The sequence below is a fragment of the Trematomus bernacchii genome, unplaced genomic scaffold (genome assembly GCF_902827165.1).
Source record: "Trematomus bernacchii unplaced genomic scaffold, fTreBer1.1, whole genome shotgun sequence".
Taxonomy (NCBI): domain Eukaryota; kingdom Metazoa; phylum Chordata; class Actinopteri; order Perciformes; family Nototheniidae; genus Trematomus; species Trematomus bernacchii.
The window spans coordinates 8,863,174-8,887,658 of record NW_022987567.1 but is presented as its reverse complement, the minus strand read 5'-3'; the positions used below and the strand labels follow the sequence as shown (position 1 = coordinate 8,887,658).

Genomic DNA, 24,485 nt, shown 5'->3' with positions numbered 1-24,485 from the left:
ACACACACACACACACACACACACACACACACACACACACACACACACACACACACACAAGCACGTACACATACATGCACATACACATACATATATACAAACATGTACGTACACATACATACACATATACATACATACATATATACAAACATGTACGTACACACACATACATATACACATACACCCAGATATGCATACATACCCACATACCCATACACATACACACATACACACACACATACACACACACACACACATACATACATACATACATACATACATACACACATACATACATACATACATACATACATACATACACACATACACACACACACACATACATACATACATACATACATACATACACACACACACAAACACACACACATACATACATACATACATATAACACATTTTTTGCCGTTTCTTAAACCCCTAATAGATGCTTGGATAAAACATGAAAGAGTGTCTGACCTTTGACCCCCAGAGGAGTGGGGCAGTCCTCCGGCACTGGAGGAAGTATCCGGGTGTAGTAGCTCAGATTGTAGTAGGACTCCCAGCTGAGGTATCCATATTTAGAGTTGTAGGTGGGGGGGCTGGGGATGAGGTTGGCCCTCACTGTTAATAACAACATATATATGAGTTAATAGATGCAGAGGTGGGAAGTAGTGGAGTACAAATACTTTGTTACTGTACTTAAGTACATGTTTCTGGTGTCAGTACTTTACTCCACTACTTCTTTTTCTGACGACTTTTTACTTTGACTTCTTACATTTTGAACACAAATACCTGAACTTTCTACTTCTTACATGTTGAACACAAATACCTGTACTTTCTACTTCTTACATGTTGAACACAAATACCTGTACTTTCTACTTCTTACATTTTGAACACAAATACCTGTACTTTCTACTTCTTACATGTTGAACACAAATACCTGTACTTTCTACTTCTTACATGTTGAACACAAATACCTGTACTTTCTACTTCTCACATGTTGAACACAAATACCTGTACTTTCTACTTCTTACATGTTGAACACAAATACCTGTACTTTCTACTTCTCACATGTTGAACACAAATACCTGTACTTTCTACTTCTTACATGTTGAACACAAATACCTGTACTTTCTACTTCTTACATGTTGAACCCAAATACCTGTACTTTCTACTTCTTACATTTTGAACTCAAATACCTGTACTTTCTACTTCTTACATGTTGAACACAAATACCTGTACTTTCTACTTCTCACATGTTGAACTCAAATACCTGTACTTTCTACTTCTTACATGTTGAACACAAATACCTGTACTTTCTACTTCTTACATTTTGAACACAAATACCTGTACTTTCTACTTCTTACATGTTGAACACAAATACCTGTACTTTCTACTTCTTACATGTTGAACACAAATACCTGTACTTTCTACTTCTTACATGTTGAACCCAAATACCTGTACTTTCTACTTCTCACATGTTGAACCCAAATACCTGTACTTTCTACTTCTTACATGTTGAACCCAAATACCTGTACTTTCTACTTGTCACATTTCCCAAACAGGCTGGTTCCTTTAGTTTGAATGTGTGTTTGGTGGCGTGATCATTATTATTTAGAGTCATTGCGTGCCTATTGATTTGAACACGATCCGTGTATCCATCATTTCCTGGTCTTCTCTAAAGAAGAGGGACCAATGAAAACGTTGTCATGTTGCCGTTGTTCAGCATGGAAACATTCATTAGCTAACAATGACATTATTGTTCTATTAATATAAAGGGAGGTCAGGTACTCTTTAAAACAGCTGCTAGTTATGGGTACTTTTTACTGAAGTACATTTCAAAGCCCTCTTTACTTTTACTTGAGTAAAGAAGTTTAGTCAGTACTTCTACTTTTACCAGAGTATTTTTAAACACGAGTATTTGTACTTCTACTTGAGTAAAGGATGTGAGTACTTTTGCCGTCTCTGAATAAATGTAATATGAATGAACAGCTGATACCTGTGAGGACGACCCTCATCAGGACGTCCCTCAGGAAGGTGGAGTTGATGACGTCCCACAGCCACTGGAAGTGTGTGAGGATGTAATGTAGAACATCTGGACTGGGTTTGAGGAGCTGATGCACTCTGGACCAGAACTCAGCTGGAAAGAAAGGGAGGGCACGTGAAAAAACAATCTGGATTACTTACTGGAAGTCAGAGCTGCTGGGAATTCACTCGGGATAACCGACGCGTTACGTCACAGTCAAAGCGTGGCCTTCAAGAATTCAGTGTGATCATCAGGAAGAGGCTCCATGCTGACTGAGGGATAACACGTCTGGGCTACTTAAACTTTATAGGTCTTAAGGTTAAGGTTAGTTTATTTGTACAGCACATTTTAAGACACAAAGGCATTAACACATCATAATGAAAAACAAAACAGCACTTATTGTACACTAGATGTGTAAAATATGACCTATAAGTGAAAGGGAACAAACAATATGACAGTTTTCAGCTTTCCTATAAAAATGTTAGGGTAATCAATACATTTGGAGCATTATTATTATTATAAGAAAAGCACAATGTCAACTTTTATTATAAAGGCTCACTCAATGTGGTACTATTAGTTTTTTCTTGGGGCCCTGAAATCTTGTAATAAAACCATAATCATTTCAGATTTGGTCTTTATTTATCTTAATTTATTGGTTTAGTCAAAAAGGCATTTACTTAACCCTCCTATTGTCTTTGTTCCCCCCCCTTACTTTGGTGTTCGTGGTCAAATTAGACCGGTCCTGTTTTAACTGCTATTACATTAACACAAAAACCATTAATCATCACCAAATTTCATTTAACACCCTTTCAAACTGTACATATTGTATCAGACTACTGGTATACATGAAAAACTGCAGTAGATATACAAAGAACAGACACTGAACATGTATTGCGTGTGCCAGGTGTGATCCATGTGGGGGGATGGGCACATAAGAGCGGGAAATGTGTCAAATTGTTGACTTGCTAACACAAAAGGAAATTACCTTGAGATTAGAGTGCATGGAGAACTTATATGGAGCGTGAATCCTCTGTCCTACTTTTTTTGGCCCTTCAAGGCTTCCATATTTGAGTCATAATACACTTTATTTGAGTACAGTAACGCAGTATTTGACGCTGTGTGTTTTTCTGTGTTTCTCTGTGTGTGTGTGTGTGTGTGTGTGTGTGTGTGTGTGTGTGTGTGTGTGTGTGTGTGTGTGTGTGTGTGTGTGTGTGTGTTTTATCTGATCCGGATGGTTACTAATTCCTTTTCTTTATGGCGGTCATTTTTGACCGGGAACACCATGGGTGTTACAAAGTTGACTAAATCATCCAAAATTCAATGAAAGTGGTGATCAGCAATTGTACATGTTCAAATGTCTACTGTGAAGGATATCATAAAGCCTTAATGCAATCAAATGTAAAACTAAGAAGTTATGATTGATGAAAGTAGTGAATCGGTCAGATTTGACCCGAAGACAACAGGAGGGTTAAGGGTTATGTTTCTTATTGACAGATGTGTCTTTCAGCTCCTTCATGCCGGGGCGTTTCAACATTGGGAATAATACTATATAAAATGAAGGGGAGAGGTTTTCCTCCAGGATGTTTTTAATGTCAAACCTTTTGTTTCCTGCATTCTTGTGAACATTTCATCATTTTTTGTTGTTGCAGGAATGTCTTTATTTCCTTCAGTCTTCTGCTACTTTAAAGGTCCCATGTCATGGCCATTTCTACTGATCATAATTCCATTGTTGAGGTCTACTAAAATACATTTACATTGTTCAATGTTCCAAACTCACATTGGTTTCTCATACAGCATCTCTGTATAGCATGTGTATTCACTCTCTGTCCTAAACGGCTTGTTGGAGCTCCTGCCCCCCCCCCCTCCCTGTGAACCCAGTGGCCGTCAGCGAGACACAGCGAAACCCAGCCCGAAACACACACACACCCGCAGCCTGGCTGGGTGTTTGTGTGTGTGCCCAGGCTGAGTTCCGCGGTGTCTCGCTGTCTCGCCGACCCCGCACCAGTGAGCCAGCTCACAGTGTCCCGCTCCTCGCAGCAGCGAGCCTCGCAACGTCCCGCCGAGTGTGTGTGAGGAAGTCCGTGGATTGGTCCAAACGTAACGGCTCCGCGGACGTAACGTAACGGCTCCGCGGATTGGTCCAAATGGACGTAACGTAACGTCCATTTGGACCAATGTGCGGAGCCATTGCGTTACGTTACGTCACTATACCCAAGAAGTAAACAAATGGAAAAAGAGATATCTCCAACGAGGCGTTCTGGGGCAGCATAGACAGGTCTTTTCTGTGTTAGAGTTTTACTCGCTACAGGGTGTACTTTGAGGGTTTGTAACTCTGCAGACCGTTTACATGCATAGCTACATAACACACAAGGGGACGGGTAATAACCGGAAAAGCATGACATGGGACCTTTAATGTACACAACATGTGTTATATAATGAGGAGGATGGTTCCCCTGCGTCTTGTCAGAAATCACTCCTACGTTTTGGGAGATCTCTATCTGCTGAATGCTTTTGGATTAATGATCTCTTCTCCATAAAGTTGCCTCTGTTATTGTATAAAGAGCTGTAAGAAACAAAACCATTATTTTAAGTAAATGTTATCACTCAAACCCATTTCCTCTTTTCCTGTTTGCTTGCCTTCTCCTCCCACTCCTTCTCCCTTTGTCTCTCTCTCTCTCTCAAAGCAATGTTTCATCATGTTTTATGCCAAGAGAGTGTGATGTAACTGCATAACTGTCATGCAGAGTCATCAGATGTGATTAAGGGCCACAGTGTGGGAGTTTTTCCTCGTTAATGAGAAGCAGAACTGCACGGAGCTTCAGTGAAACAGATCCTCTCTGATCCAGCTGGACTCTTTCTGGCAATTCCTCCATTTCTTCCCCAAATATTTAGGTCTAGACAAGAAGTCCTAACCCTGTGAGCCAGGAGCGATGTTGCACTATGTCCTGATTTAACAACAACATCAACGAAAAAGCCCTTTTTATCTAATCCTTTCCTCTCGTGTACAAAGAAACCGCTGAATATTTCAAATTCTGCAAATAGTGCAATCATTCGGCAGGATATTAAAACGTATCTTGGGACTTAGGGACGGTGCAGTTTGCTCCGTAGTATCCGGTGAGGGTGCAGTCACATATCATATATTTAATTCATTAGAATAGTCGTTTTTCATGCAAAAAAGGGTAGAACATGTGGTGATGAGCTTCTGAAATAATGACATTTCCTAATTTTCTCTCTGTTTTGTATCACATTAACCCTCCTGTTGTCTTCGGGTCAAATCTGACCGATTCACTACTTTCATCAATCATAACTTTTTAGTTTTACATTTGATTGCATTCAGGCTTTATGATATCCTTCACAGTAGACATTTGAACATATCAATTGCTGATCACCACTTTCATTGAGTTTTGGATGATTTAGTCAACTTTGTAACACCCATGGTGTTCCCATAAAGAAAAGGAATTAGTAACCATCCGGATCAGATAAAACACACACACACACACACACACACACACACACACACACACACACACACACACACACACACACACACACACACACACACACACACAGAATAATTTGACACATTTCCCGCTCTTATGTGCCCATCCCCCCACATGGATCACACCTGGCACACGCAATACATGTTCAGTGTCTATTCTTTGTATATTTACAGCAGTTTTTCATGTATACCAGTAGTCTGATACAATATGTGGTGATGATTAATGGTTTTTGTGTTAATGTAATAGCAGTTAAAACAGGACTGGTCAAATTTGACCGCGAACACCAAAGTAAGGGGGGGAACACGAAGACAATAGAAGGGCATCACCTTGGACTTTTCACTGTTTTCTGACATTTTCTAGACATGTATCTACTAAATGAGTTAGTTGTAGCTTCATTAGCGAGCATCAAATACTTCTTGTAACAGATGATATTGCGGGACTTACGGACGGTGCAGTTTACTCCGTAGTATCCGGTGAGGGTGCAGTCACACTCGTACTCATCGCCAAACCGCACACACACACCCCAGTGCTGACAGGGGAAATAACAGCATGGGTTCACTGTGGAAAACAAGCAGACAAACCTGACAGTTGTATATCATTCAAAGTGATTTAACATGTGGTTCAACTTGGATCCTTTCCTTAAAGAACATTTCTGTCCTTTAGCAGTTTGACTCAATAAAACATCTGTTATTAAAGTGAGGTAGTTCCTGATCCAAGTGCAGTTCATGTCTTTGAGGTAAACTGTTGGTATCTTTAAAAAAGGCTGATAAAAACTGTTATCTTAAATAAGCAGGAACGAGATGGTGAGCGCTCGTTCCCACGCTAGTCATTGCCACGCCTTTTTTATTACATATCTGTTATTCTGTGAGAATTTTCTAACAGTTTCTTAAAACTTTCTAAGACAGAATTACTAAGTTTAGCAAAGTTTAGAACTACAGAGAAAGTTCAGTTTAGTTTGATATCCAAAAACACGTTCTTAAAATCAGCTTCCACACATATAAATAATATAAAAATGAACATATAAACATATGGATAAACATCTGGCACTTTCAAATGTCTCAAGATGCCTGGAACACATACACCACTGGATGAGCAACAACTCCCTCCAACTAAATAGCAGCAAATCAGAGGCCATTCTGATTGGAACACCACATCAAACACAAAAAACTGATATCCCTCATATCAGCATCAATAATGGCCACTCCATTCCCCTCTCCCCACTTGTAACGAGCCTAGGTGTGAAACTGGACTCATCCCTTTCATTCCAAGCACACATAAAGACGGCCTGCCAAGCAAGAAACATCTCCAAAATGCGACACTCCCTCACCAAACCGGATGCAGAAAAACTGGTCCATGCCTTCATCACCTCCCGCATTGATTACTGCAATTCTCTGCTTGCAGGCATTCCAGCAAAAACCACTCAGAGACTACAATATATACAAAACTGTGCCGCCCGGATACTCACAAAAACACGCAAATCAGAGCACATCACCCCCATCCTTCACTCACTCCACTGGCTCCCTGTAACACACCGGATCAACTACAAAGTCCTCATAATGGTCTTCAACGCCATCAACCACACTGGCCCCACCTACCTACAGGAACTGCTCACCAGAAAACATTCCCATACCTCACGCACACTCAGGTCAGACAGCTCCAATCTCCTGGCTGTCCCGCGGACAAAACTGGTCGCCATGGGAGACCGTGCTTTCTCCTCCCTGGGTCCACGTCTGTGGAATCGGCTTCCAGAGAACATACGGACCTCAGCATCACTCTCAGTTTTTAGGAAATGCCTCAAGACCCACCTGTTCCACACCGCATTTTACTGACCGTCCTTTACTTTATTTATTTTTTAAACCTTCTATGCTCTTAACCTTTTATTTTAATTTTTATATTGCCATATTTTATCCAATATTCTCCTTTAGATAACTTTTTACTTATTGTTCCTTATAGCTTTGTGAAGCACCTTGAGATGACGTTGTTTTTAAAGTGTGCTATATAAATCAAATGTATTATTATTATTATTATTATTATTATTAAAAGACCCCTAGAAAGTATTTATCTATCCTTCGCTGCATATTGCCAGTTTATATTCAAACCAAATGCACATTTCTATGTTCAACTCTCTACTTTAAAGAGTCCTCTCCTGCTGATGTTCAGGTGTATATCAGTATGTAGTGTCTCTACTTTAAAGAGTCCTCTCCTGTTGATGTTCAGGTGTATATCAGTATGTAGTGTCTCTACTTTAAAGAGTCCTCTCCTGCTGATGTTCAGGTGTATATCAGTATGTAGTGTCTCTACTTTAAAGAGTCCTCTCCTGCTGATGTTCAGGTGTATATCAGTATGTAGTGTCTCTACTTTAAAGAGTCCTCTCCTGCTGATGTTCAGGTGTATATCAGTATGTAGTGTCTCTACTTTAAAGAGTCCTCTCCTGCTGATATTCAGGTGTATATCAGTATGTAGTGTCTCTACTTTAAAGAGTCCTCTCCTGTTGATGTTCAGGTGTATATCAGTATGTAGTGTCTCTACTTTAAAGAGTCCTCTCCTGCAGATGTTCAGGTGTATATCAGTATGTAGTGTCTCTACTTTAAAGAGTCCTCTCCTGCTGATGTTCAGGTGTATATCAGTATGTAGTGTCTCTACTTTAAAGAGTCCTCTCCTGCTGATGTTCAGGTGTATATCAGTATGTAGTGTCTCTACTTTAAAGAGTCCTCTCCTGCTGATGTTCAGGTGTATATCAGTATGTAGTGTCTCTACTTTAAAGAGTCCTCTCCTGCAGATGTTCAGGTGTATATCAGTATGTAGTGTCTCTTCTTTAAAGAGTCTTCTCCTGCTGATGTTCAGGTGTATATCAGTATGTAGTGTCTCTACTTTAAAGAGTCCTCTCCTGCTGATGTCCAGGTGTATATCAGTATGTAGTGTCTCTTCTTTAAAGAGTCCTCTCCTGCTGATGTTCAGGTGTATATCAGTATGTAGTGTCTCTACTTTAAAGAGTCCTCTCCTGCTGATGTTCAGGTGTATATCAGTATGTAGTGTCTCTACTTTAAAGAGTCATCTCCTGCTGATGTTCAGGTGTATATCAGTATGTAGTGTCTCTACTTTAAAGAGTCATCTCCTGCTGATGTTCAGGTGTATATCAGTATGTAGTGTCTCTACTTTAAAGAGTCCTCTCCTGCTGATGTTCAGGTGTATATCAGTATTTAGTGTCTCTACTTTAAAGAGTCCTCTCCTGCTGATGTTCAGGTGTATATCAGTATGTAGTGGCTCTACTTTAAAGAGTCCTCACCTGCTGATGTTCAGGTGTATATCAGTATGTAGTGTCTCTTCTTTAAAGAGTCCTCTCCTGCTGATGTTCAGGTGTATATCAGTATGTAGTGTTTCTACTTTAAAGAGTCCTCTCCTGCTGATGTTCAGGTGTATATCAGTATGTAGTGTCTCTACTTTAAAGAGTCCTCTCCAGCTGATGTTCAGGTGTATATCAGTATGTAGTGTCTCTACTTTAAAGAGTCCTCTCCTGCTGATGTTCAGGTGTATATCAGTATGTAGTGCCTCTACTTTAAAGAGTCCTCTCCTGCTGATGTTCAGGTGTATATCAGTATGTAGTGTCTCTACTTTAAAGAGTCCTCTCCTGCTGATGTTCAGGTGTATATCAGTATGTAGTGTCTCTACTTTAAAGAGTCCTCTCCTGCAGATGTTCAGGTGTATATCAGTATGTAGTGTCTCTACTTTAAAGAGTCCTCTCCTGCTGATGTTCAGGTGTATATCAGTATGTAGTGTCTCTTCTTTAAAGAGTCCTCTCCTGCTGATGTTCAGGTGTATATTAGTATGTAGTGTCTCTTCTTTAAAGAGTCCTCTCCTGCTGATGTTCAGGTGTATATCAGTAGGTAGTGTCTCTACTTTAAAGAGTCCTCTCCTGCTGATGTTCAGGTGTATATCAGTATGTAGTGTCTCTACTTTAAAGAGTCCTCTCCTGCTGATGTTCAGGTGTATATCAGTATGTAGTGTCTCTACTTTAAAGAGTCCTCTCCTGCTGATGTTCAGGTGTATATCAGTATGTAGTGTCTCTTCTTTAAAGAGTCCTCTCCTGCTGATGTTCAGGTGTATATCAGTATGTAGTGTCTCTTCTTTAAAGAGTCCTCTCCTGCTGATGTTCAGGTGTATATCAGTAGGTAGTGTCTCTACTTTAAAGAGTCCTCTCCTGCTGATGTTCAGGTGTATATCAGTATGTAGTGTCTCTACTTTAAAGAGTCCTCTCCTGCTGATGTTCAGGTGTATATCAGTATTTAGTGTCTCTACTTTAAAGAGTCCTCTCCTGCTGATGTTCAGGTGTATATCAGTATGTAGTGTCTCTACTTTAAAGAGTCCTCTCCTGCTGATGTTCAGGTGTATATCAGTATGTAGTGTCTCTACTTTAAAGAGTCCTCTCCTGCCGATGTTCAGGTGCATATCAGTATGTAGTGTCTCTACTTTAAAGAGTCCTCTCCTGCTGATGTTCAGGTGTATATCAGTATGTAGTGTCTCTACTTTAAAGAGTCCTCTCCTGCTGATGTTCAGGTGCATATCAGTATGTAGTGTCTCTACTTTAAAGAGTCCTCTCCTGCTGATGTTCAGGTGTATATCAGTATGTAGTGTCTCTACTTTAAAGAGTCCTCTCCTGCTGATGTTCAGGTGTATATCAGTATGTAGTGTCTCTACTTTAAAGAGTCCTCTCCTGCTGATGTTCAGGTGTATATCAGTATGTAGTGTCTCTACTTTAAAGAGTCCTCTCCTGCTGATGTTCAGGTGTATATCAGTATGTAGTGTCTCTACTTTAAAGAGTCCTCTCCTGCTGATGTTCAGGTGTATATCAGTATGTAGTGTCTCTACTTTAAAGAGTCCTCTCCTGCTGATGTTCAGGTGTATATCAGTATGTAGTGTCTCTACTTTAAAGAGTCCTCTCCTGCTGATGTTCAGGTGTATATCAGTATGTAGTGCCTCTACTTTAAAGAGTCCTCTCCTGCTGATGTTCAGGTGTATATCAGTATGTAGTGTCTCTACTTTAAAGAGTCCTCTCCTGCTGATGTTCAGGTGTATATCAGTATGTAGTGTCTCTACTTTAAAGAGTCCTCTCCTGCAGATGTTCAGGTGTATATCAGTATGTAGTGTCTCTACTTTAAAGAGTCCTCTCCTGCTGATGTTCAGGTGTATATCAGTATGTAGTGTCTCTTCTTTAAAGAGTCCTCTCCTGCTGATGTTCAGGTGTATATCAGTATGTAGTGTCTCTTCTTTAAAGAGTCCTCTCCTGCTGATGTTCAGGTGTATATCAGTAGGTAGTGTCTCTACTTTAAAGAGTCCTCTCCTGCTGATGTTCAGGTGTATATCAGTATGTAGTGTCTCTACTTTAAAGAGTCCTCTCCTGCTGATGTTCAGGTGTATATCAGTATGTAGTGTCTCTACTTTAAAGAGTCCTCTCCTGCTGATGTTCAGGTGTATATCAGTATGTAGTGTCTCTTCTTTAAAGAGTCCTCTCCTGCTGATGTTCAGGTGTATATCAGTATGTAGTGTCTCTTCTTTAAAGAGTCCTCTCCTGCTGATGTTCAGGTGTATATCAGTATGTAGGGTCTCTACTTTAAAGAGTCCTTTTCCCCCACAAATCAAACATTACTAGCACACAGTAGACAGATATATGACTAACTCTGTTAAGGGCAAACTTAAGTCATCCTGATGAAAAGGCCTTTGTCTAACGGACGCATGGACAAGATGAAACAGGCACACGTTGAAAGGTGAAATCCTCTAAGGATTAGCATCATATCAGATAAAACAGTTTGTATTAGACATTCCAGCATCCTGAGATGCATGCACGGCTTACTGCCAGATCAAGATAATATATACATAGTTCAGGGTGTTGCATTATACACGTAAACATGTAATTTGAACCGTGAGAGAAAACTTGTACAATTTCCAGGTAAAAAGCCCCATTTCCCGGCACATGTTAAAATGTGCTTTTCTCTGCCAACGCACCCACCCCCCCCCCTCTGTTTCCTAGCTACACTGCCAACACACACTGACCTCATCACACTGATATGTAAACTACACACACACACACACACACTGTAATGTAAAGTGTCACTCTGAGGTCAAATATCACACGTGGGAGCAGGGAAATGAAAGTTATTGTATTACATTTTGTTGAATCACCGTCACTGAGTCAACAGTTTACTCTTTAGGTTTTAGTTTCTCACGTGAGTCGATATGTCTTGAAACTAAACTCTCCATGTGTGTGTGCAACATGACACAGCATTTCATATTTCATTCAGAAATAACAAGTCTCAGCTGTGAAAGCAGAGATGGGAAGACAGGAAAAAGGAGGGGAAAGGTGTTTCTCACCTATGACAGCTGAAAATGTTGGCCCTTGAGGGCAGGATAGTATTTTGTGTATATAAGGCGTGTGAGAGGGGTGTGTGTGTGTGTGTGTGTGTGTGTGTGTGTGTGTGTGTGTGTGTGTGTGTGTGTGTGTGTGTGTGTGTGTGTGTGTGTGTGTGTGTGTGTGTGTGTGTGTGTGTGTGCGTGTGTGTGTGTGTGTGTGTGTGTGTGGTCATACAGGCCAGGCAGGAAATGTCTGTCTGGGGGATTCACTGCGAGGAATGCAGGCTTTTTTTTGAAAAATTGGAAAATGACTTGACTTATTGAGAACTCAACTGAAACGTTTTGATATTTAATGCATTGTTATTGTAGTTTTTCATGCAAAAGGGCAACAAAAATGTGTTATGCCTCCTACTTTCTCTCTGTTTTATATCATACTAAACTACATATCTAAATCTAAACACATCTCTCTGTCTGTCCACACAAACTCAAAGATTGACAATAAGGTGGACTGAATAAAAACTTAAAGGCATCTCCTTAGACTGGGATGGAGATATTAATCCTGCAACAAGTTGACATGCATCAGCAAAACATCCATAATGCCTTTTTCCTGTTTGTATACATGTCATCATACGAAGCACATAGTGTGCCAACAATAAATAAACCATATGTTTTCAGAGCCTGTTCCACTTGCTGTTTGTTTTCGGAGCGGCAGAAGCAGACTTGCCACAGCCTGTCTTTTGTTATCAGGGGTTTGGGAATGTCTAGCAGTCTAATGGCAGCTTAACCCGGTGTTCACAGCAAGCCCTGATAAAACCCCAGGAGAACACAGGCATGCAGGGTCCCTTAATTCATACGTTTCCTGGAGCTTTTTAAAGCAGCACAAACTCACATTAACAGAGATGAACAGAGATGAAATCTCCCACCTGTGTTGGAGGTAACCTCGTCATCACCCCGGCATTTCTGCTGCCTCAACATCAAGAGCAGAATACACACTGATCCCAGGACAGAGGCTGCAACAGAAAGCAGAGTTTAGTATTTAGGGAAGAGGAAAAGTAAGAAATACAACTACAGCTAAAGTTTACTTACATCTCATTACAGCAGCCGCCAGTCAGGAGGACGTCACTCCAACTCATACAAGTGAAAGAAAAAGTGTAAATCCAGGGAGGTGTGATGAGGAGAGACAAAGAGCAGAAATCCAACAGGTTCTCCTCCTGTCTGTCTGTCTGTCTGTCTGTCTGTCTGTCTGTCTGTCTGTCTGTCTGTCTGTCTGTCTGTCTGTCTGTCTGTCTGTCTGTCTGTCTGTCTGTCTGTCTGTCTGTCTGTCTGTCTGTCTGTCTGTGTCTCTGCAGCCGCACTGCTCTTCACCTGCTGTCTGATCCACCGAAAAGGAGAAAGTGAGACGGTTGTCAGCCAAGTTCTTCACCAGAGGCTTCACTTCCTCGCCTCCCTCTGCTGGTGCAAAGACCCTCACTGCATGCCGCATGCTTTTAACCCATTTCCATGTTTCCTCCTCTGATTCCTGACTAGTTAAGACTTTAAAAAAAAAAGGACCCTTTTGCAACAGAAGAGACCCACTGGCCTTCCTCTGCAAAATGTCACCTGAAGAGACTCACGGTGACAAGGACAAAGGGCAAGAGAAACAAGGAAAGGAGCACCAGGAGACACAAAATGACAGCAAAGAGAAATAAATGGACTACAAAGTGACCAAAACAGTCCATGGAGATGCACAACAACTATAAACAGACAAAGTAAGACTAGAAAGAGACCGCAAGGACTCAGCGAGACGCACAACAGCTGCAAAAATCAACAAGAAGACTCAGGACAACTTGGAACAAGGGCAAAACAACCCAGAAGTGACCACAAGTAGACACAAAATGACACATTGTAAGACTATAACGCACCTGAATGGACTCAACGAGACGCACCACAGCTGCAACGAGTCACAAAGAGACTCACAGCGACTAGGGTAACGGGCAAAACAACCATAATAGGAGCACAAAGTGACGCAAAGAGGGGGAAACAACAACAAATAACAACAAAGTGACATAAAACAACTCACACAGAGATGAGTAATAAGAGACACCAAACACACGCTAAAGGCTAAATAAATAAGTTCTAATTTAATTGTCCTCTTATTGGTTTGCTCGTGGTGTAAACACCTCGTCCCAGATATTTTAATAACCCATAAACATGTCATTCATGTGCATGTAAACACATTCAAATGCATCCCAGCAGAAAACACAAGTCTTCTGTTTCGGCCTCCAGGAAGAAAGACGAGGGGAAAGCACGGATGGAAATAATGTTCAATTATTCATTTAGCTCCTGCATTTCATAGTTCCTGGTACAGCGAGTTGGTGTTGTGAGAAACAGCGAGTTGGTGTTATGAGAAACAGCTTCCGCTTCGTGTGTTTCCCACAGTTGTTAAAACTGACTGTAAAAGATCTATGCTGTAAACGCTCCTGATGTATTCAATGAGGTGTTGATGCTACCTGCAAAGCTCCTTTCAGTTGAATTTCACATACTCTGTACATATCTTTATCGCTGTTATTCAAACACTTTTTAATTGTATACATTAACATTTGTTTTTTGTGAATTTGAACATATTTTAATCATATTTTGTTTATTTTCCACCATTTTTAGGACTCTTGTGAATATTCATTTTGAATGACTGATATTTGATCATATTATACTTTATTGTTTTCTTTCAGCTACATATTTATTTTTCTTGTACATATTTTTAAATATATTTTTTATCTAATTATTGAAAATTATTTTTTATATTTAAAAAAAACATTTGTATTGTTTCATTTCACATCTTATTTGATTGATTCTGCCTTTATTTTATTTTGTATTTATCTTACTACGTATGTTGAAACTACTACACACAACTACACCAATGCATTTCCTTGTATGTAGAAACCTGTTTGGTAACAAACCAGCTACTGATAATAAAAACTGACCCATGTATCGTGTTGCACAATCAATGATGCAATGACTTGCTGTTTTCCTCAATCAAGGGTTTTCCTTTCCACTAGTCTATTTCTGCTTAAAGGTCCCTATTTTTTTTTTGCTTTTCCCTTTCTAGCTCCTAGCTAGAGCTTTTCTGGTTCAGCTCCGGTTTCCCTTTTCAGCTCCCGCTCTGTTCACACCGCCCAGCTGCCGCTTCATGACACCACCGTTTACATCGCTGATTTTCTCCCCAACGGAGCTCACAACAACAACGGGGGGGGGGGGACTGCGTCGGGTCGATGATCGTGTTGCTTTTAATCATACGAAGCCAGATTAAATTAAATAACGACTTCTCCAACCTTATACTTTTCTCCAGAGTGCCGTGGTTCATTGTTTATTAATGTGTTTCATTTACCGACCGCTGCAGTGCTGGCTGCTCTTCAACGGGAGTTTATTCTCCCGTTAGCTCCGGATTAGCTCACACGGCTCTAAAGTATTCACTGTCTGACTGTCACACAAGCAGCTGATACATATCCCCAGTTCCCCTTAAGTGAATGTGTGTCAGTCTGAATTGACGCTGTTTGGCATCACAACGCTGTTATGAAAGTTTCTCTGGTATAACATGGGTGATGTTAGCATAGCAACCGAAGCTAAACTGACTACTTGCTAAGCCGTTTTCTCCAGGCACTTTTTACCGGCGTATTTTTCATTATGATTCTACTTGTGATAGTCGGACATGACAACCTGTGCAGCCCATGTATTGATTCCATCCGATAGCTGCTATAATAACAAACAAAACGTCTGCCTGCTCTCCACAATGACCAATAACAGCGAACGGATGGTCAAAGTAAGGTACAAATAAACAGAATCACACGAAGCCTGGTTAGTGTTGCCTGACTTTATAAAGCGTGTTTTTTTTTAACAAGTGTGTGGTTGCGTTCTAGTCACTTTGCTCAGCACTACTGCTTGTTACAACTTTTATTTGCCGTACTCGCCTTAACTGTTAGCGTAAGCGTGACGTATGCGGTTCTTGCTTCTAGACGGACAACTTTTTGGTGCTCGAAACGAACCGGATTCCGGAGCTTAGAGGCTGCTCCGCTGCGGTGTGAACAGGAAAACCCGGTGCTTTTCAAGCACCAGCACCGAACCGGCCCCGAAACACCGTTGGTGTGAATGGGGTATGAGAGAGATTTGGTTACAAAGAACTCAATGGTGCTCTAGGAGGAGATTCAGGTGATAAGGTGGGGGGGGGGGTTACCTTGGTTGCTGATTGGCTAATGGTTATACAAGACAAAACATCTTTATGACATCATAAAGTGGCCAAAATCTGATCAGCTCATTTTCAGACAGGTTTTTATAGAAATGGATCAGGAGAAAAAGAGAGAGAATCTTTGTTCCTGAAACTTTCAGAGTCTCTTTACACAGAGGGGACACATGTTGATTTTGCATAATAGGTGACCTTTAAAGCATCTGTACTGAGTTATAGTTTAACTGTGAAATGCTTCGTCTACATAAAGTTATTTACCGTAGGCTGGGAACGGAGCCTTACCACAAACAGGGATTAACTCTCAAAGATTGCGTAAATGAATGATCTAATAGCTGGAGACAGATAAAGAAACAGTTGCATACATGCTGCGGGCAAACTGGCAGCAGTAAATCTCTGAGTATTTTGGCAGCGGAGAAACCCACAGGCAGTACCAGCAGAAGAGCTGTGAAACATGAGAGCTTATTATCAGTGAAAGCACATCTCTGCAGTGAGACGCTGAGTATCAAGTTCTGTCCGATCCAATACAGCTGTGGGGACATTTCTCAGCAGAGGTGGAGAAGTACTCAGATCTGATACTTGAGTAAAAGTAGAAGTATTCAGATCTGATACTTGAGTAAAAGTAGAAGTACTCAGATCTTGTACTTGAGTAAAAGTAGAAGTACTCAGATCTTGTACTTGAGTAAAAGTAGAAGTACTCAGATCTGATACTTGAGTAAAAGTAGAAGTACTCAGATCTGATACTTGAGTAAAAGTAGAAGTACTCAGATCTGATACTTGAGTAAAAGTAGAAGTACTCAGATCTGATACTTGAGTAAAAGTAGAAGTACTCAGATCTGATACTTGAGTAAAAGTAGAAGTACTCAGATCTGATACTTGAGTAAAAGTAGAAGTACTCAGATCTGATACTTGAGTAAAAGTAGAAGTACTCAGATCTGATACTTGAGTAAAAGTAGAAGTACTCAGATCTGATACTTGAGTAAAAGTAGAAGTACTCAGATGTTGTACTTGAGTAAAAGTAGAAGTACTCAGATGTTGTACTTGAGTAAAAGTAGAAGTACTCAGATCTGATACTTGAGTAAAAGTAGAAGTATTCAGATCTTGTACTTGAGTAAAAGTAGAAGTACTCAGACCTTGTACTTTAGTAAAAGTAGAAGTACTCAGATCTGATACTTGAGTAAAAGTAGAAGTATTCAGATCTTGTACTTGAGTAAAAGTAGAAGTACTCAGATATTGTACTTGAGTAAAAGTAGAAGTATTCAGATCTTGTACTTGAGTAAAAGTAGAAGTACTCAGATCTGATACTTGAGTAAAAGTAGAAGTACCAGAGTGTAGGAATACTCTGTTACAGTAAAAATCCTTTAATCAAAAGTTGATTATATTTCACATCATTCATCCAGATCTGTAAAGTAACTAAAGGTATTAAATACATGTAGTGGAGTAAAAGTACAAAGTAGCATAAAATGGAAATACTCAACAAGTACCTCAAAGTTGTACTTAGTTACTTCCCACATTTGTTTCTCTCGGAAATTCTCAATAAAATCCCAGCTCCTAAAACCCCTGAGGGCAGAATACTGTATAATCGTTCAGGTCAGTGACAAAGCCTCTTTGTAACCTGCTGGGTTTTGGAGGAAAACGTTCACACACTATTTGGACGGGTCCCAAAAACACAGATTAATCACAGACTCAAAAGTCTCTATTCTGTTTTTTTAAGTCACTTTAAGGCAGTGCTTCTCAAAGTGTGGTGAGCGCCCCCTAGTGGTCCGTGAGTATATTGGTAAAATTTCACATTTGAAATAAATAAATAAATTTAAGTTTTCCGCACTCTCGCGGGAATATCTTCACAATGGAGCGAGCTTAAGTTTAACTTTCGATTGCATGATAGAGCCCAGCGCAACACCTTCATCACACATGTTGCCACTTGTTTGTACCATTTTCAGGCGATTTGTAATCTGTTCTAGAAAAACGATGTGTTTTTGGATATTTGTGGAGTTAGGTGGTCCACGAGTGTTTTTTTATTGGTTAAGTCAGGGGTGTCAAACTCAATTTCATCCCGGGCCACATCAGCATTATGGTTGCACTCAAAGGGCAGGTTGTAATTTATATAAATATACATATGTAAATATATAATATATATTAAATAATGTATTATATTACATTGTTGTCCCTGCATTGGATTATTATCAGATCTGGTAATATCTTCCTAAATAACTACGTCTGAAAGCAGAAGTCTAGGGCAAATAATTGAAAGTAAATATTCAACAATTACACCAATTGTATTGTATATTATATTCTTTGCAAGCTCTTGCGGGCCACATAAAATTAGGTCGCGGGCCGGATTTGGCCCCCGGGCCTTGAGTTTGACACCCCTGCAGAAGCAGAACAGGGCCTCTTAAATATCCATTCTGTTTCTATTGAATCCCGATGCAAGCCTTGCCAATAAAACGTCAGTTGTTCCTCCAAATTCCTACAGCCAGTGGTGCATTAAGTACTTTTCTGAATTATAAATGGCTATATATTGATTCATTAATGTTGTAGCTGCTAAAAGTGGGGCCAATTAAAATGAATGTATATACTTCTGGTTTGATTTACCTATAAGTATGCATCATTTATCCTATATTTTGTATAGAAAGATCTTACATCGGGTAAGAAACGTGGAGCTAAAGTTATCAAATATCCACAGTGATGTTAAATGTTAGCAGTACACACATCCTTTACTCAAGTAGAAGTACAGATACTTGTGTTTAAAAATACTCTGGTAAAAGTAGAAGTACTGACTAAACTTCTTTACTCAAGTAAAAGTAAAGAGGGCTTTGAAATGTACTTCAGTAAAAAGTACCCATAACTAGCAGCTGTTTAAAAGAGTACCTGACCTCCCTTTATATTAAAGGAGAGGTGTCATGCTTTTCCAGTTATTACCCGTCCCCTTGTGTGTTATGAAGGTTTTTATGCATGTAAACGGTGTGCAGAGTCAAAACCCTCAAAGTACACCCTGTAGCGAGTAAAACTCTAACACAGAAAATACCTCCCCAAAACGCCTCGTTGGAGATGCATCATTGTCCATTTGATTCTTCCGGGACGGCATGATGTCAAGCCGCACCCGGAACAAAATGGACCAATCTGTGGAGCCGTTACGTTAAGCCCCCGCTGATTGGTCCAAATTGACCAATCCACGGACTTCCTCACACACACATCTGTGTGCAGGGAGCAGGCAGCTCAGCTGATTTCTCCTCCCTGGCTGCAGGCTGATAACAGACAGTTGGGATCGTGGCGAAATTCTCTCTGCAGACCCATTCTCTCTGCAGACCCATTCTCTCTGCAGACCATTCTCTCTGCAGACCCATTCTGCATTCTCTCTGCAGACCCATTCTCCATTCTCTCTGCAGACCCATTCTCCATTCTCTCTGCAGACCCATTCTCTCTGCAGACCCATTCTCCATTCTCTCTGCAGACCCATTCTCTCTGCAGACCCATTCTCTCTGCAGACCCACTCTCTCTGCAGACCCATTCTCTCTGCAGACCCATTCTCTCTGCAGACCCATTCTCTCTGCAGACCCATTCTCTCTGCAGACCCATTCTCCATTCTCTCTGCAGACCCATTCTCTCTGCAGACCCATTCTCTATTCTCTCTGCAGACCCATTCTCTCTGCAGACCCATTCTCTCTGCAGACCCATTCTCCATTCTCTCTGCAGACCCATTCTCACAGCGTTTATCAACCTTTTTCTTACTCAATATCAAGCCACACTTATTGTTTTTACTTCGGCTGTGACTTTGTGTGTGCTCAGGATGAGTTTGGCTGTGTTTGGCTATGTATCCTAAACAAGGAAACAACACCTCCACGGAGCTCAGCGCGATTCACAACGTCCCGACCAATCAGAGCACACTGTGCTCACAGGGAGGGTGGGGGCTGGAGCTATTGGAGCTACAACGAGCCGTTAAAGGCAGAGAGTGAAATTCAGTGAATACACGTAGTTTACAGAGATGCTGTTTGAGAAACCAATGTGAGTTTGGAAAAATGCACAATATAAATCTATTCTAGTAGACCTCAACAATGGAATTATGATCAGTGGAAATGGCCACGACACCTCTCCTTTAATAGAACAATAATGTCATTGTTAGCTAATGAATGTTTCCATGCTGAACAACGGCAACATGACAACGTTTTCATTGGTCCCTCTTCTTTAGAGAAGACCAGGAAATGATGGATACACGGATCGTGTTCAAATCAATAGGCACGCAATGACTCTAAATAATAATGATCACGCCACCAAACACACATTCAAACTAAAGGAACCAGCCTGTTTGGGAAATGTGAGAAGTAGAAAGCAGTGGCGTAGGCAGAAATCAAAGAGTGGGTGGGCCCAAAACAAATCAGGTAGGCCCAGCCCGTTCAAGACCAAACATACTTAATATGTCCTAAAACGCATTTTAACTGAAATAAGCCACCATTAAGCCAACTATACTTGCCTGATTGCAAAAAAGTGTATTCAGACGGACACATATATATTAGAAGTCATGTTACAGGCACACAACACCAGCATTTCTGAACATGCATAAAAATAAAATATATATTACAAAAATTAACCTTTTAAAATAAACTGCACCGTAATAATTATGAACTATGTTTTAAATACTGCTCCATATACAGAAGGAAGCCTCCTGAATAACATACTGACTGCTTGAGAGAGGATTAAACAGGTGCAACACATTCCTGTCCCAGAGGAAATGGATTGGATCGATTTCACTACTTTTATAACATAATGTGTCACGGTCTTTCTTTGTCTTACAGCCACACCTTCACTCTTTGTTCTCTGTTCCCTGCGGTGGGCAGTCAACGTTTTATAGCCGTGTATTTACTGAAAATGGATCCCCGTGTCCTTTCCTGCTTCTCTCTTTTCTTTGTCTGCAGCACAAATACCCCTACTCACAATGTCAGCTAAAGATAAATTAGACTCTGGATCTTTTGGATTGAACAGATTGCTTATTTATTTGAAAATGACAAATTATTACCTCTACCGTGGACTCATTTCTTTGGTGCTTTCTGTATCCAAATGATCGCAACACTACTCATTGTAGTCAAATATCTGCTCACTGAGTACAAATATGGCCACTTTCTGATTAAAACTGCCTCTGGTGATCCTGAAAGTGTCAGAAATGCTTTCAGCTTCCTCAAAAACCCCCAAAACCACTACAAAAGTGTCCAAATCAGCCAAGCCATTTCTAAACTATTGTCTTCATACGTTATAATGCATTCTACTTATTTATCTAAATAGTTATCACCGTAATAAACCGTATTTAATTTTGTCTTAATGTACATTATTTAATTTCATATTCTGTTCTTCTACATATCTTATTCTATTTACATATAGACTATTTTGTATTTTATTATGTTGCATTGTTGGAGCAGCTCAGGTCAGAAGAATTTCATTGCCATTTCTACACTGAAGCTTTTGTGCATATGACAATAAAACCTTTGAATCAAATGCAACTTATGCTAACTTTTCTAATTGCTCTCCCTTTCCCCAGGTTTATGAGTGACACTCTGCTGCTGGAGGAGATGATGTCGGACCCCCTGCTGAATCAGTATGGTGTCGTGGTTTTGGACGAGCTACAGGAGCGCACCGTGCCCACAGACGTTCTTCTGGGTCTGCTTTGTGACGTGTGTCGTCAGAGACCCCAAAACTTCAGGGTGGTTCTCCTCTCTCACCCCTCACTGGCCCCTCGTCTCTCTGCCTTCCTGGGTCCCTCGGTTCCTCACCTCTCCCTGGACACCGTGCTCTCTGACCCCCCTGGCGATGAGCAGGAGGAGGGTGTGGAGGTGGAGGGGGAGGAGAGGAAAGCTGTGGAGGTGAACAAGGTGGAGACGGTGTATCGGGAACTCTCTGCTGGGAAGGAGCCGGCGACGGCTGCATGTCACATGGTGCTGGATCTGCACCGCAGGGGGGAGGAGGGAGATGTGATGGTGTTTCTGGCCAGTGCACAGGTACTACATGTTACTTAGTATATCAAACTCACATTACACTCCCTTTATGTCAACACCTGCTGGACTCTGTCAGTCCTGAGGGTGGAGTCTACAGTTTGAGCCTGGGCTAGTTTAGGTTACATTTGTAAGTCAAAGTCCTCTCTGGTGATACTGATCTGCTCTGGGTGATCCTCATTGAAACACACACACAGGTCTGTCTCTGTGGAACATGGTTCCCATAACTAGCAGCTGTTTTAAAGAGTACCTGACCTCCCCAGTGACGTGCGGTGAGGTTCATGGCTGGTGAGGCACTGACTCACTGAGTCAGATTTACAAATATTATATTTTGACCTTAATCGAAATATTCGGTTATTTTCAAAAGCTTTTTTAGTCTGATGCTTCGATTCATTTTAAACAGACCGTTCAACAAAAGGATACCCAAAATCTAAATATTGGATTGTTCTTTCTTAGTAAGATCCCATTTTCATTACAAATGTGGTCTTACCTTGACTTGAAGATGAAGTCCATGCTATCCTTCTGGACAACAATCTCTATTACTTTTTTGTAAAAGTCCTCCTTATCTTCCTGTAGTTTCAAAAGTCTAGTTTGTTGTTATGTCTACCGTCTCTGCGTAGAATAACAGTAGCAACAAGAACCTGTGGGCTCACGTGCGCCCCCTTCAGTGCGGCAGAGGTTATGGCTGCCTCCCCTGGTGCATTTTCATTGCCGTTGTATGATGAGACCAGCGAGCCTAAATATCATACGTGAAATAAGTTATTTAGAGACTATGGATGGCGAGGATAAATGTAATAAAGGGATCTACAAACATTACATTGGTGACCTACAGTGAGATGGGAACAGGCATGCGCTTAGGGCCCGCTTTCCAGACAGTTTCTGTGGGGTGACGCATTCTGAGGTGAGGCAGATCTCATCTGTGCCTCACCTGAGAATGCGTCACCCCACAGTAACTGGCTTGAGCGCGCTCACAAAATAAGTGCCCGCGCTACATTAGTGCCCGCGCTCCAACAAGTTACTGTGGGCTTATGAGAGGCAGAGCACGTGCCTGCCTCACTTGTCATCGCTCCCGTAGCGGAGCTCGGCAAATTTGCTGATTTTGACTATAAAAAGCGATTAGAATCATACATAAATCACACTTACAACACAGATCAGTGGAGACATTTTATTATTATTACTATTTCGTTTTTCTTTAGTTGTTTTTCCGTTACATTGGAGTATGACAGGTGAGGCTCTGCCTCCCCTGCCTCCACTGACTGCACGTCGCTGGACCTCCCTTTATATTAATAGAACAATAATGTCATTGTTAGCTAATGAATGTTTCCATGCTGAACAACGGCAACATGACAACGTTTTCATTGGTCCCTCTTCTTTAGAGAAGACCAGGAAATGATGGATACACGGATCGTGTTCAAATCAATAGGCACGCAATGACTCTAAATAATAATGATCACGCCACCAAACACACATTCAAACTAAAGGAACCAGCCTGTTTGGGAAATGTGAGAAGTAGAAAGTACAGGTATTTGGGTTCAACATGTAAGAAGTAGAAAGTACAGGTATTTGGGTTCAACATGTAAGAAGTAGAAAGTACAGGTATTTGAGTTCAACATGTAAGAAGTAGAAAGTACAGGTATTTGAGTTCAACATGTAAGAAGTAGAAAGTACAGGTATTTGTGTTCAACATGTAAGAAGTAGAAAGTACAGGTATTTGTGTTCAACATGTAAGAAGTAGAAAGTACAGGTATTTGTGTTCAAAATGTAAGAAGTAGAAAGTACAGGTATTTGTGTTCACAATGTAAGAAGTAGAAAGTACAGGTATTTGTGTTCAACATGTAAGAAGTAGAAAGTACAGGTATTTGAGTTCAACATGTAAGAAGTAGAAAGTACAGGTATTTGTGTTCAAAATGTAAGAAGTAGAAAGTACAGGTATTTGTGTTCAAAATGTAAGAAGTAGAAAGTACAGGTATTTGGGTTCAAAATGTAAGAAGTCAAAGTAAAAAGTCGTCAGAAAAATAAGTAGTGGAGTAAAGTACTGATACCAGAAAAATGTACTTAAGTACAGTAACGAAGTATTTGTACTCCACTACTTCCCACCTGTGCATAAAAGTACTTTAAAATTGTACTTTAGTGTGTGTACTTGTACCTCTGCCCCCTGACTGCTGGGTTCTCTCACCATGGCACTGTTTGACTCTTCAGTAAAGACCTCTCTCCTCTCGACATATGAGAAACCTCAGTATTGTTTGGCTGCTGGTAAATATTTAGACTTGTTTACTGCTCTTCATCCTGGCCTTCCTGTTGTCCTCCTGTGAAATTTGACCGGCTCCCAAATGTTTTTATGTTGGGATAAAGGTTTGTTTTATGTTAGTGCCAAAAAATTAACATGTTTGCTTATATAATACGTTTTTCCACGAAAAAAGAAT

General features: G+C 40.6%; 1 protein-coding gene across 1 annotated transcript in view; it reads right to left on the bottom strand.

Annotated features, from left to right (window-relative positions):
• Nucleotides 1-14,005, bottom strand: part of LOC117478781 (prostaglandin G/H synthase 1-like) — a 30,932-nt gene extending 16,927 nt beyond the window's left edge. The window contains exons 1-6 of the mRNA XM_034125686.1: nt 13,773-14,005; nt 12,958-13,243; nt 12,795-12,881; nt 5,971-6,084; nt 2,000-2,140; nt 478-621 (exon numbers count right to left, since the gene is read on the bottom strand). Of these exons, the coding sequence (XP_033981577.1) occupies nt 478-621; nt 2,000-2,140; nt 5,971-6,084; nt 12,795-12,881; nt 12,958-12,964 (493 nt within the window). The 5' untranslated portion in view covers nt 12,965-13,243; nt 13,773-14,005. The remainder of the gene's footprint in view (nt 1-477; nt 622-1,999; nt 2,141-5,970; nt 6,085-12,794; nt 12,882-12,957; nt 13,244-13,772) is intronic.
• Between the last annotated feature and the right edge of the window lie 10,480 nt (nt 14,006-24,485).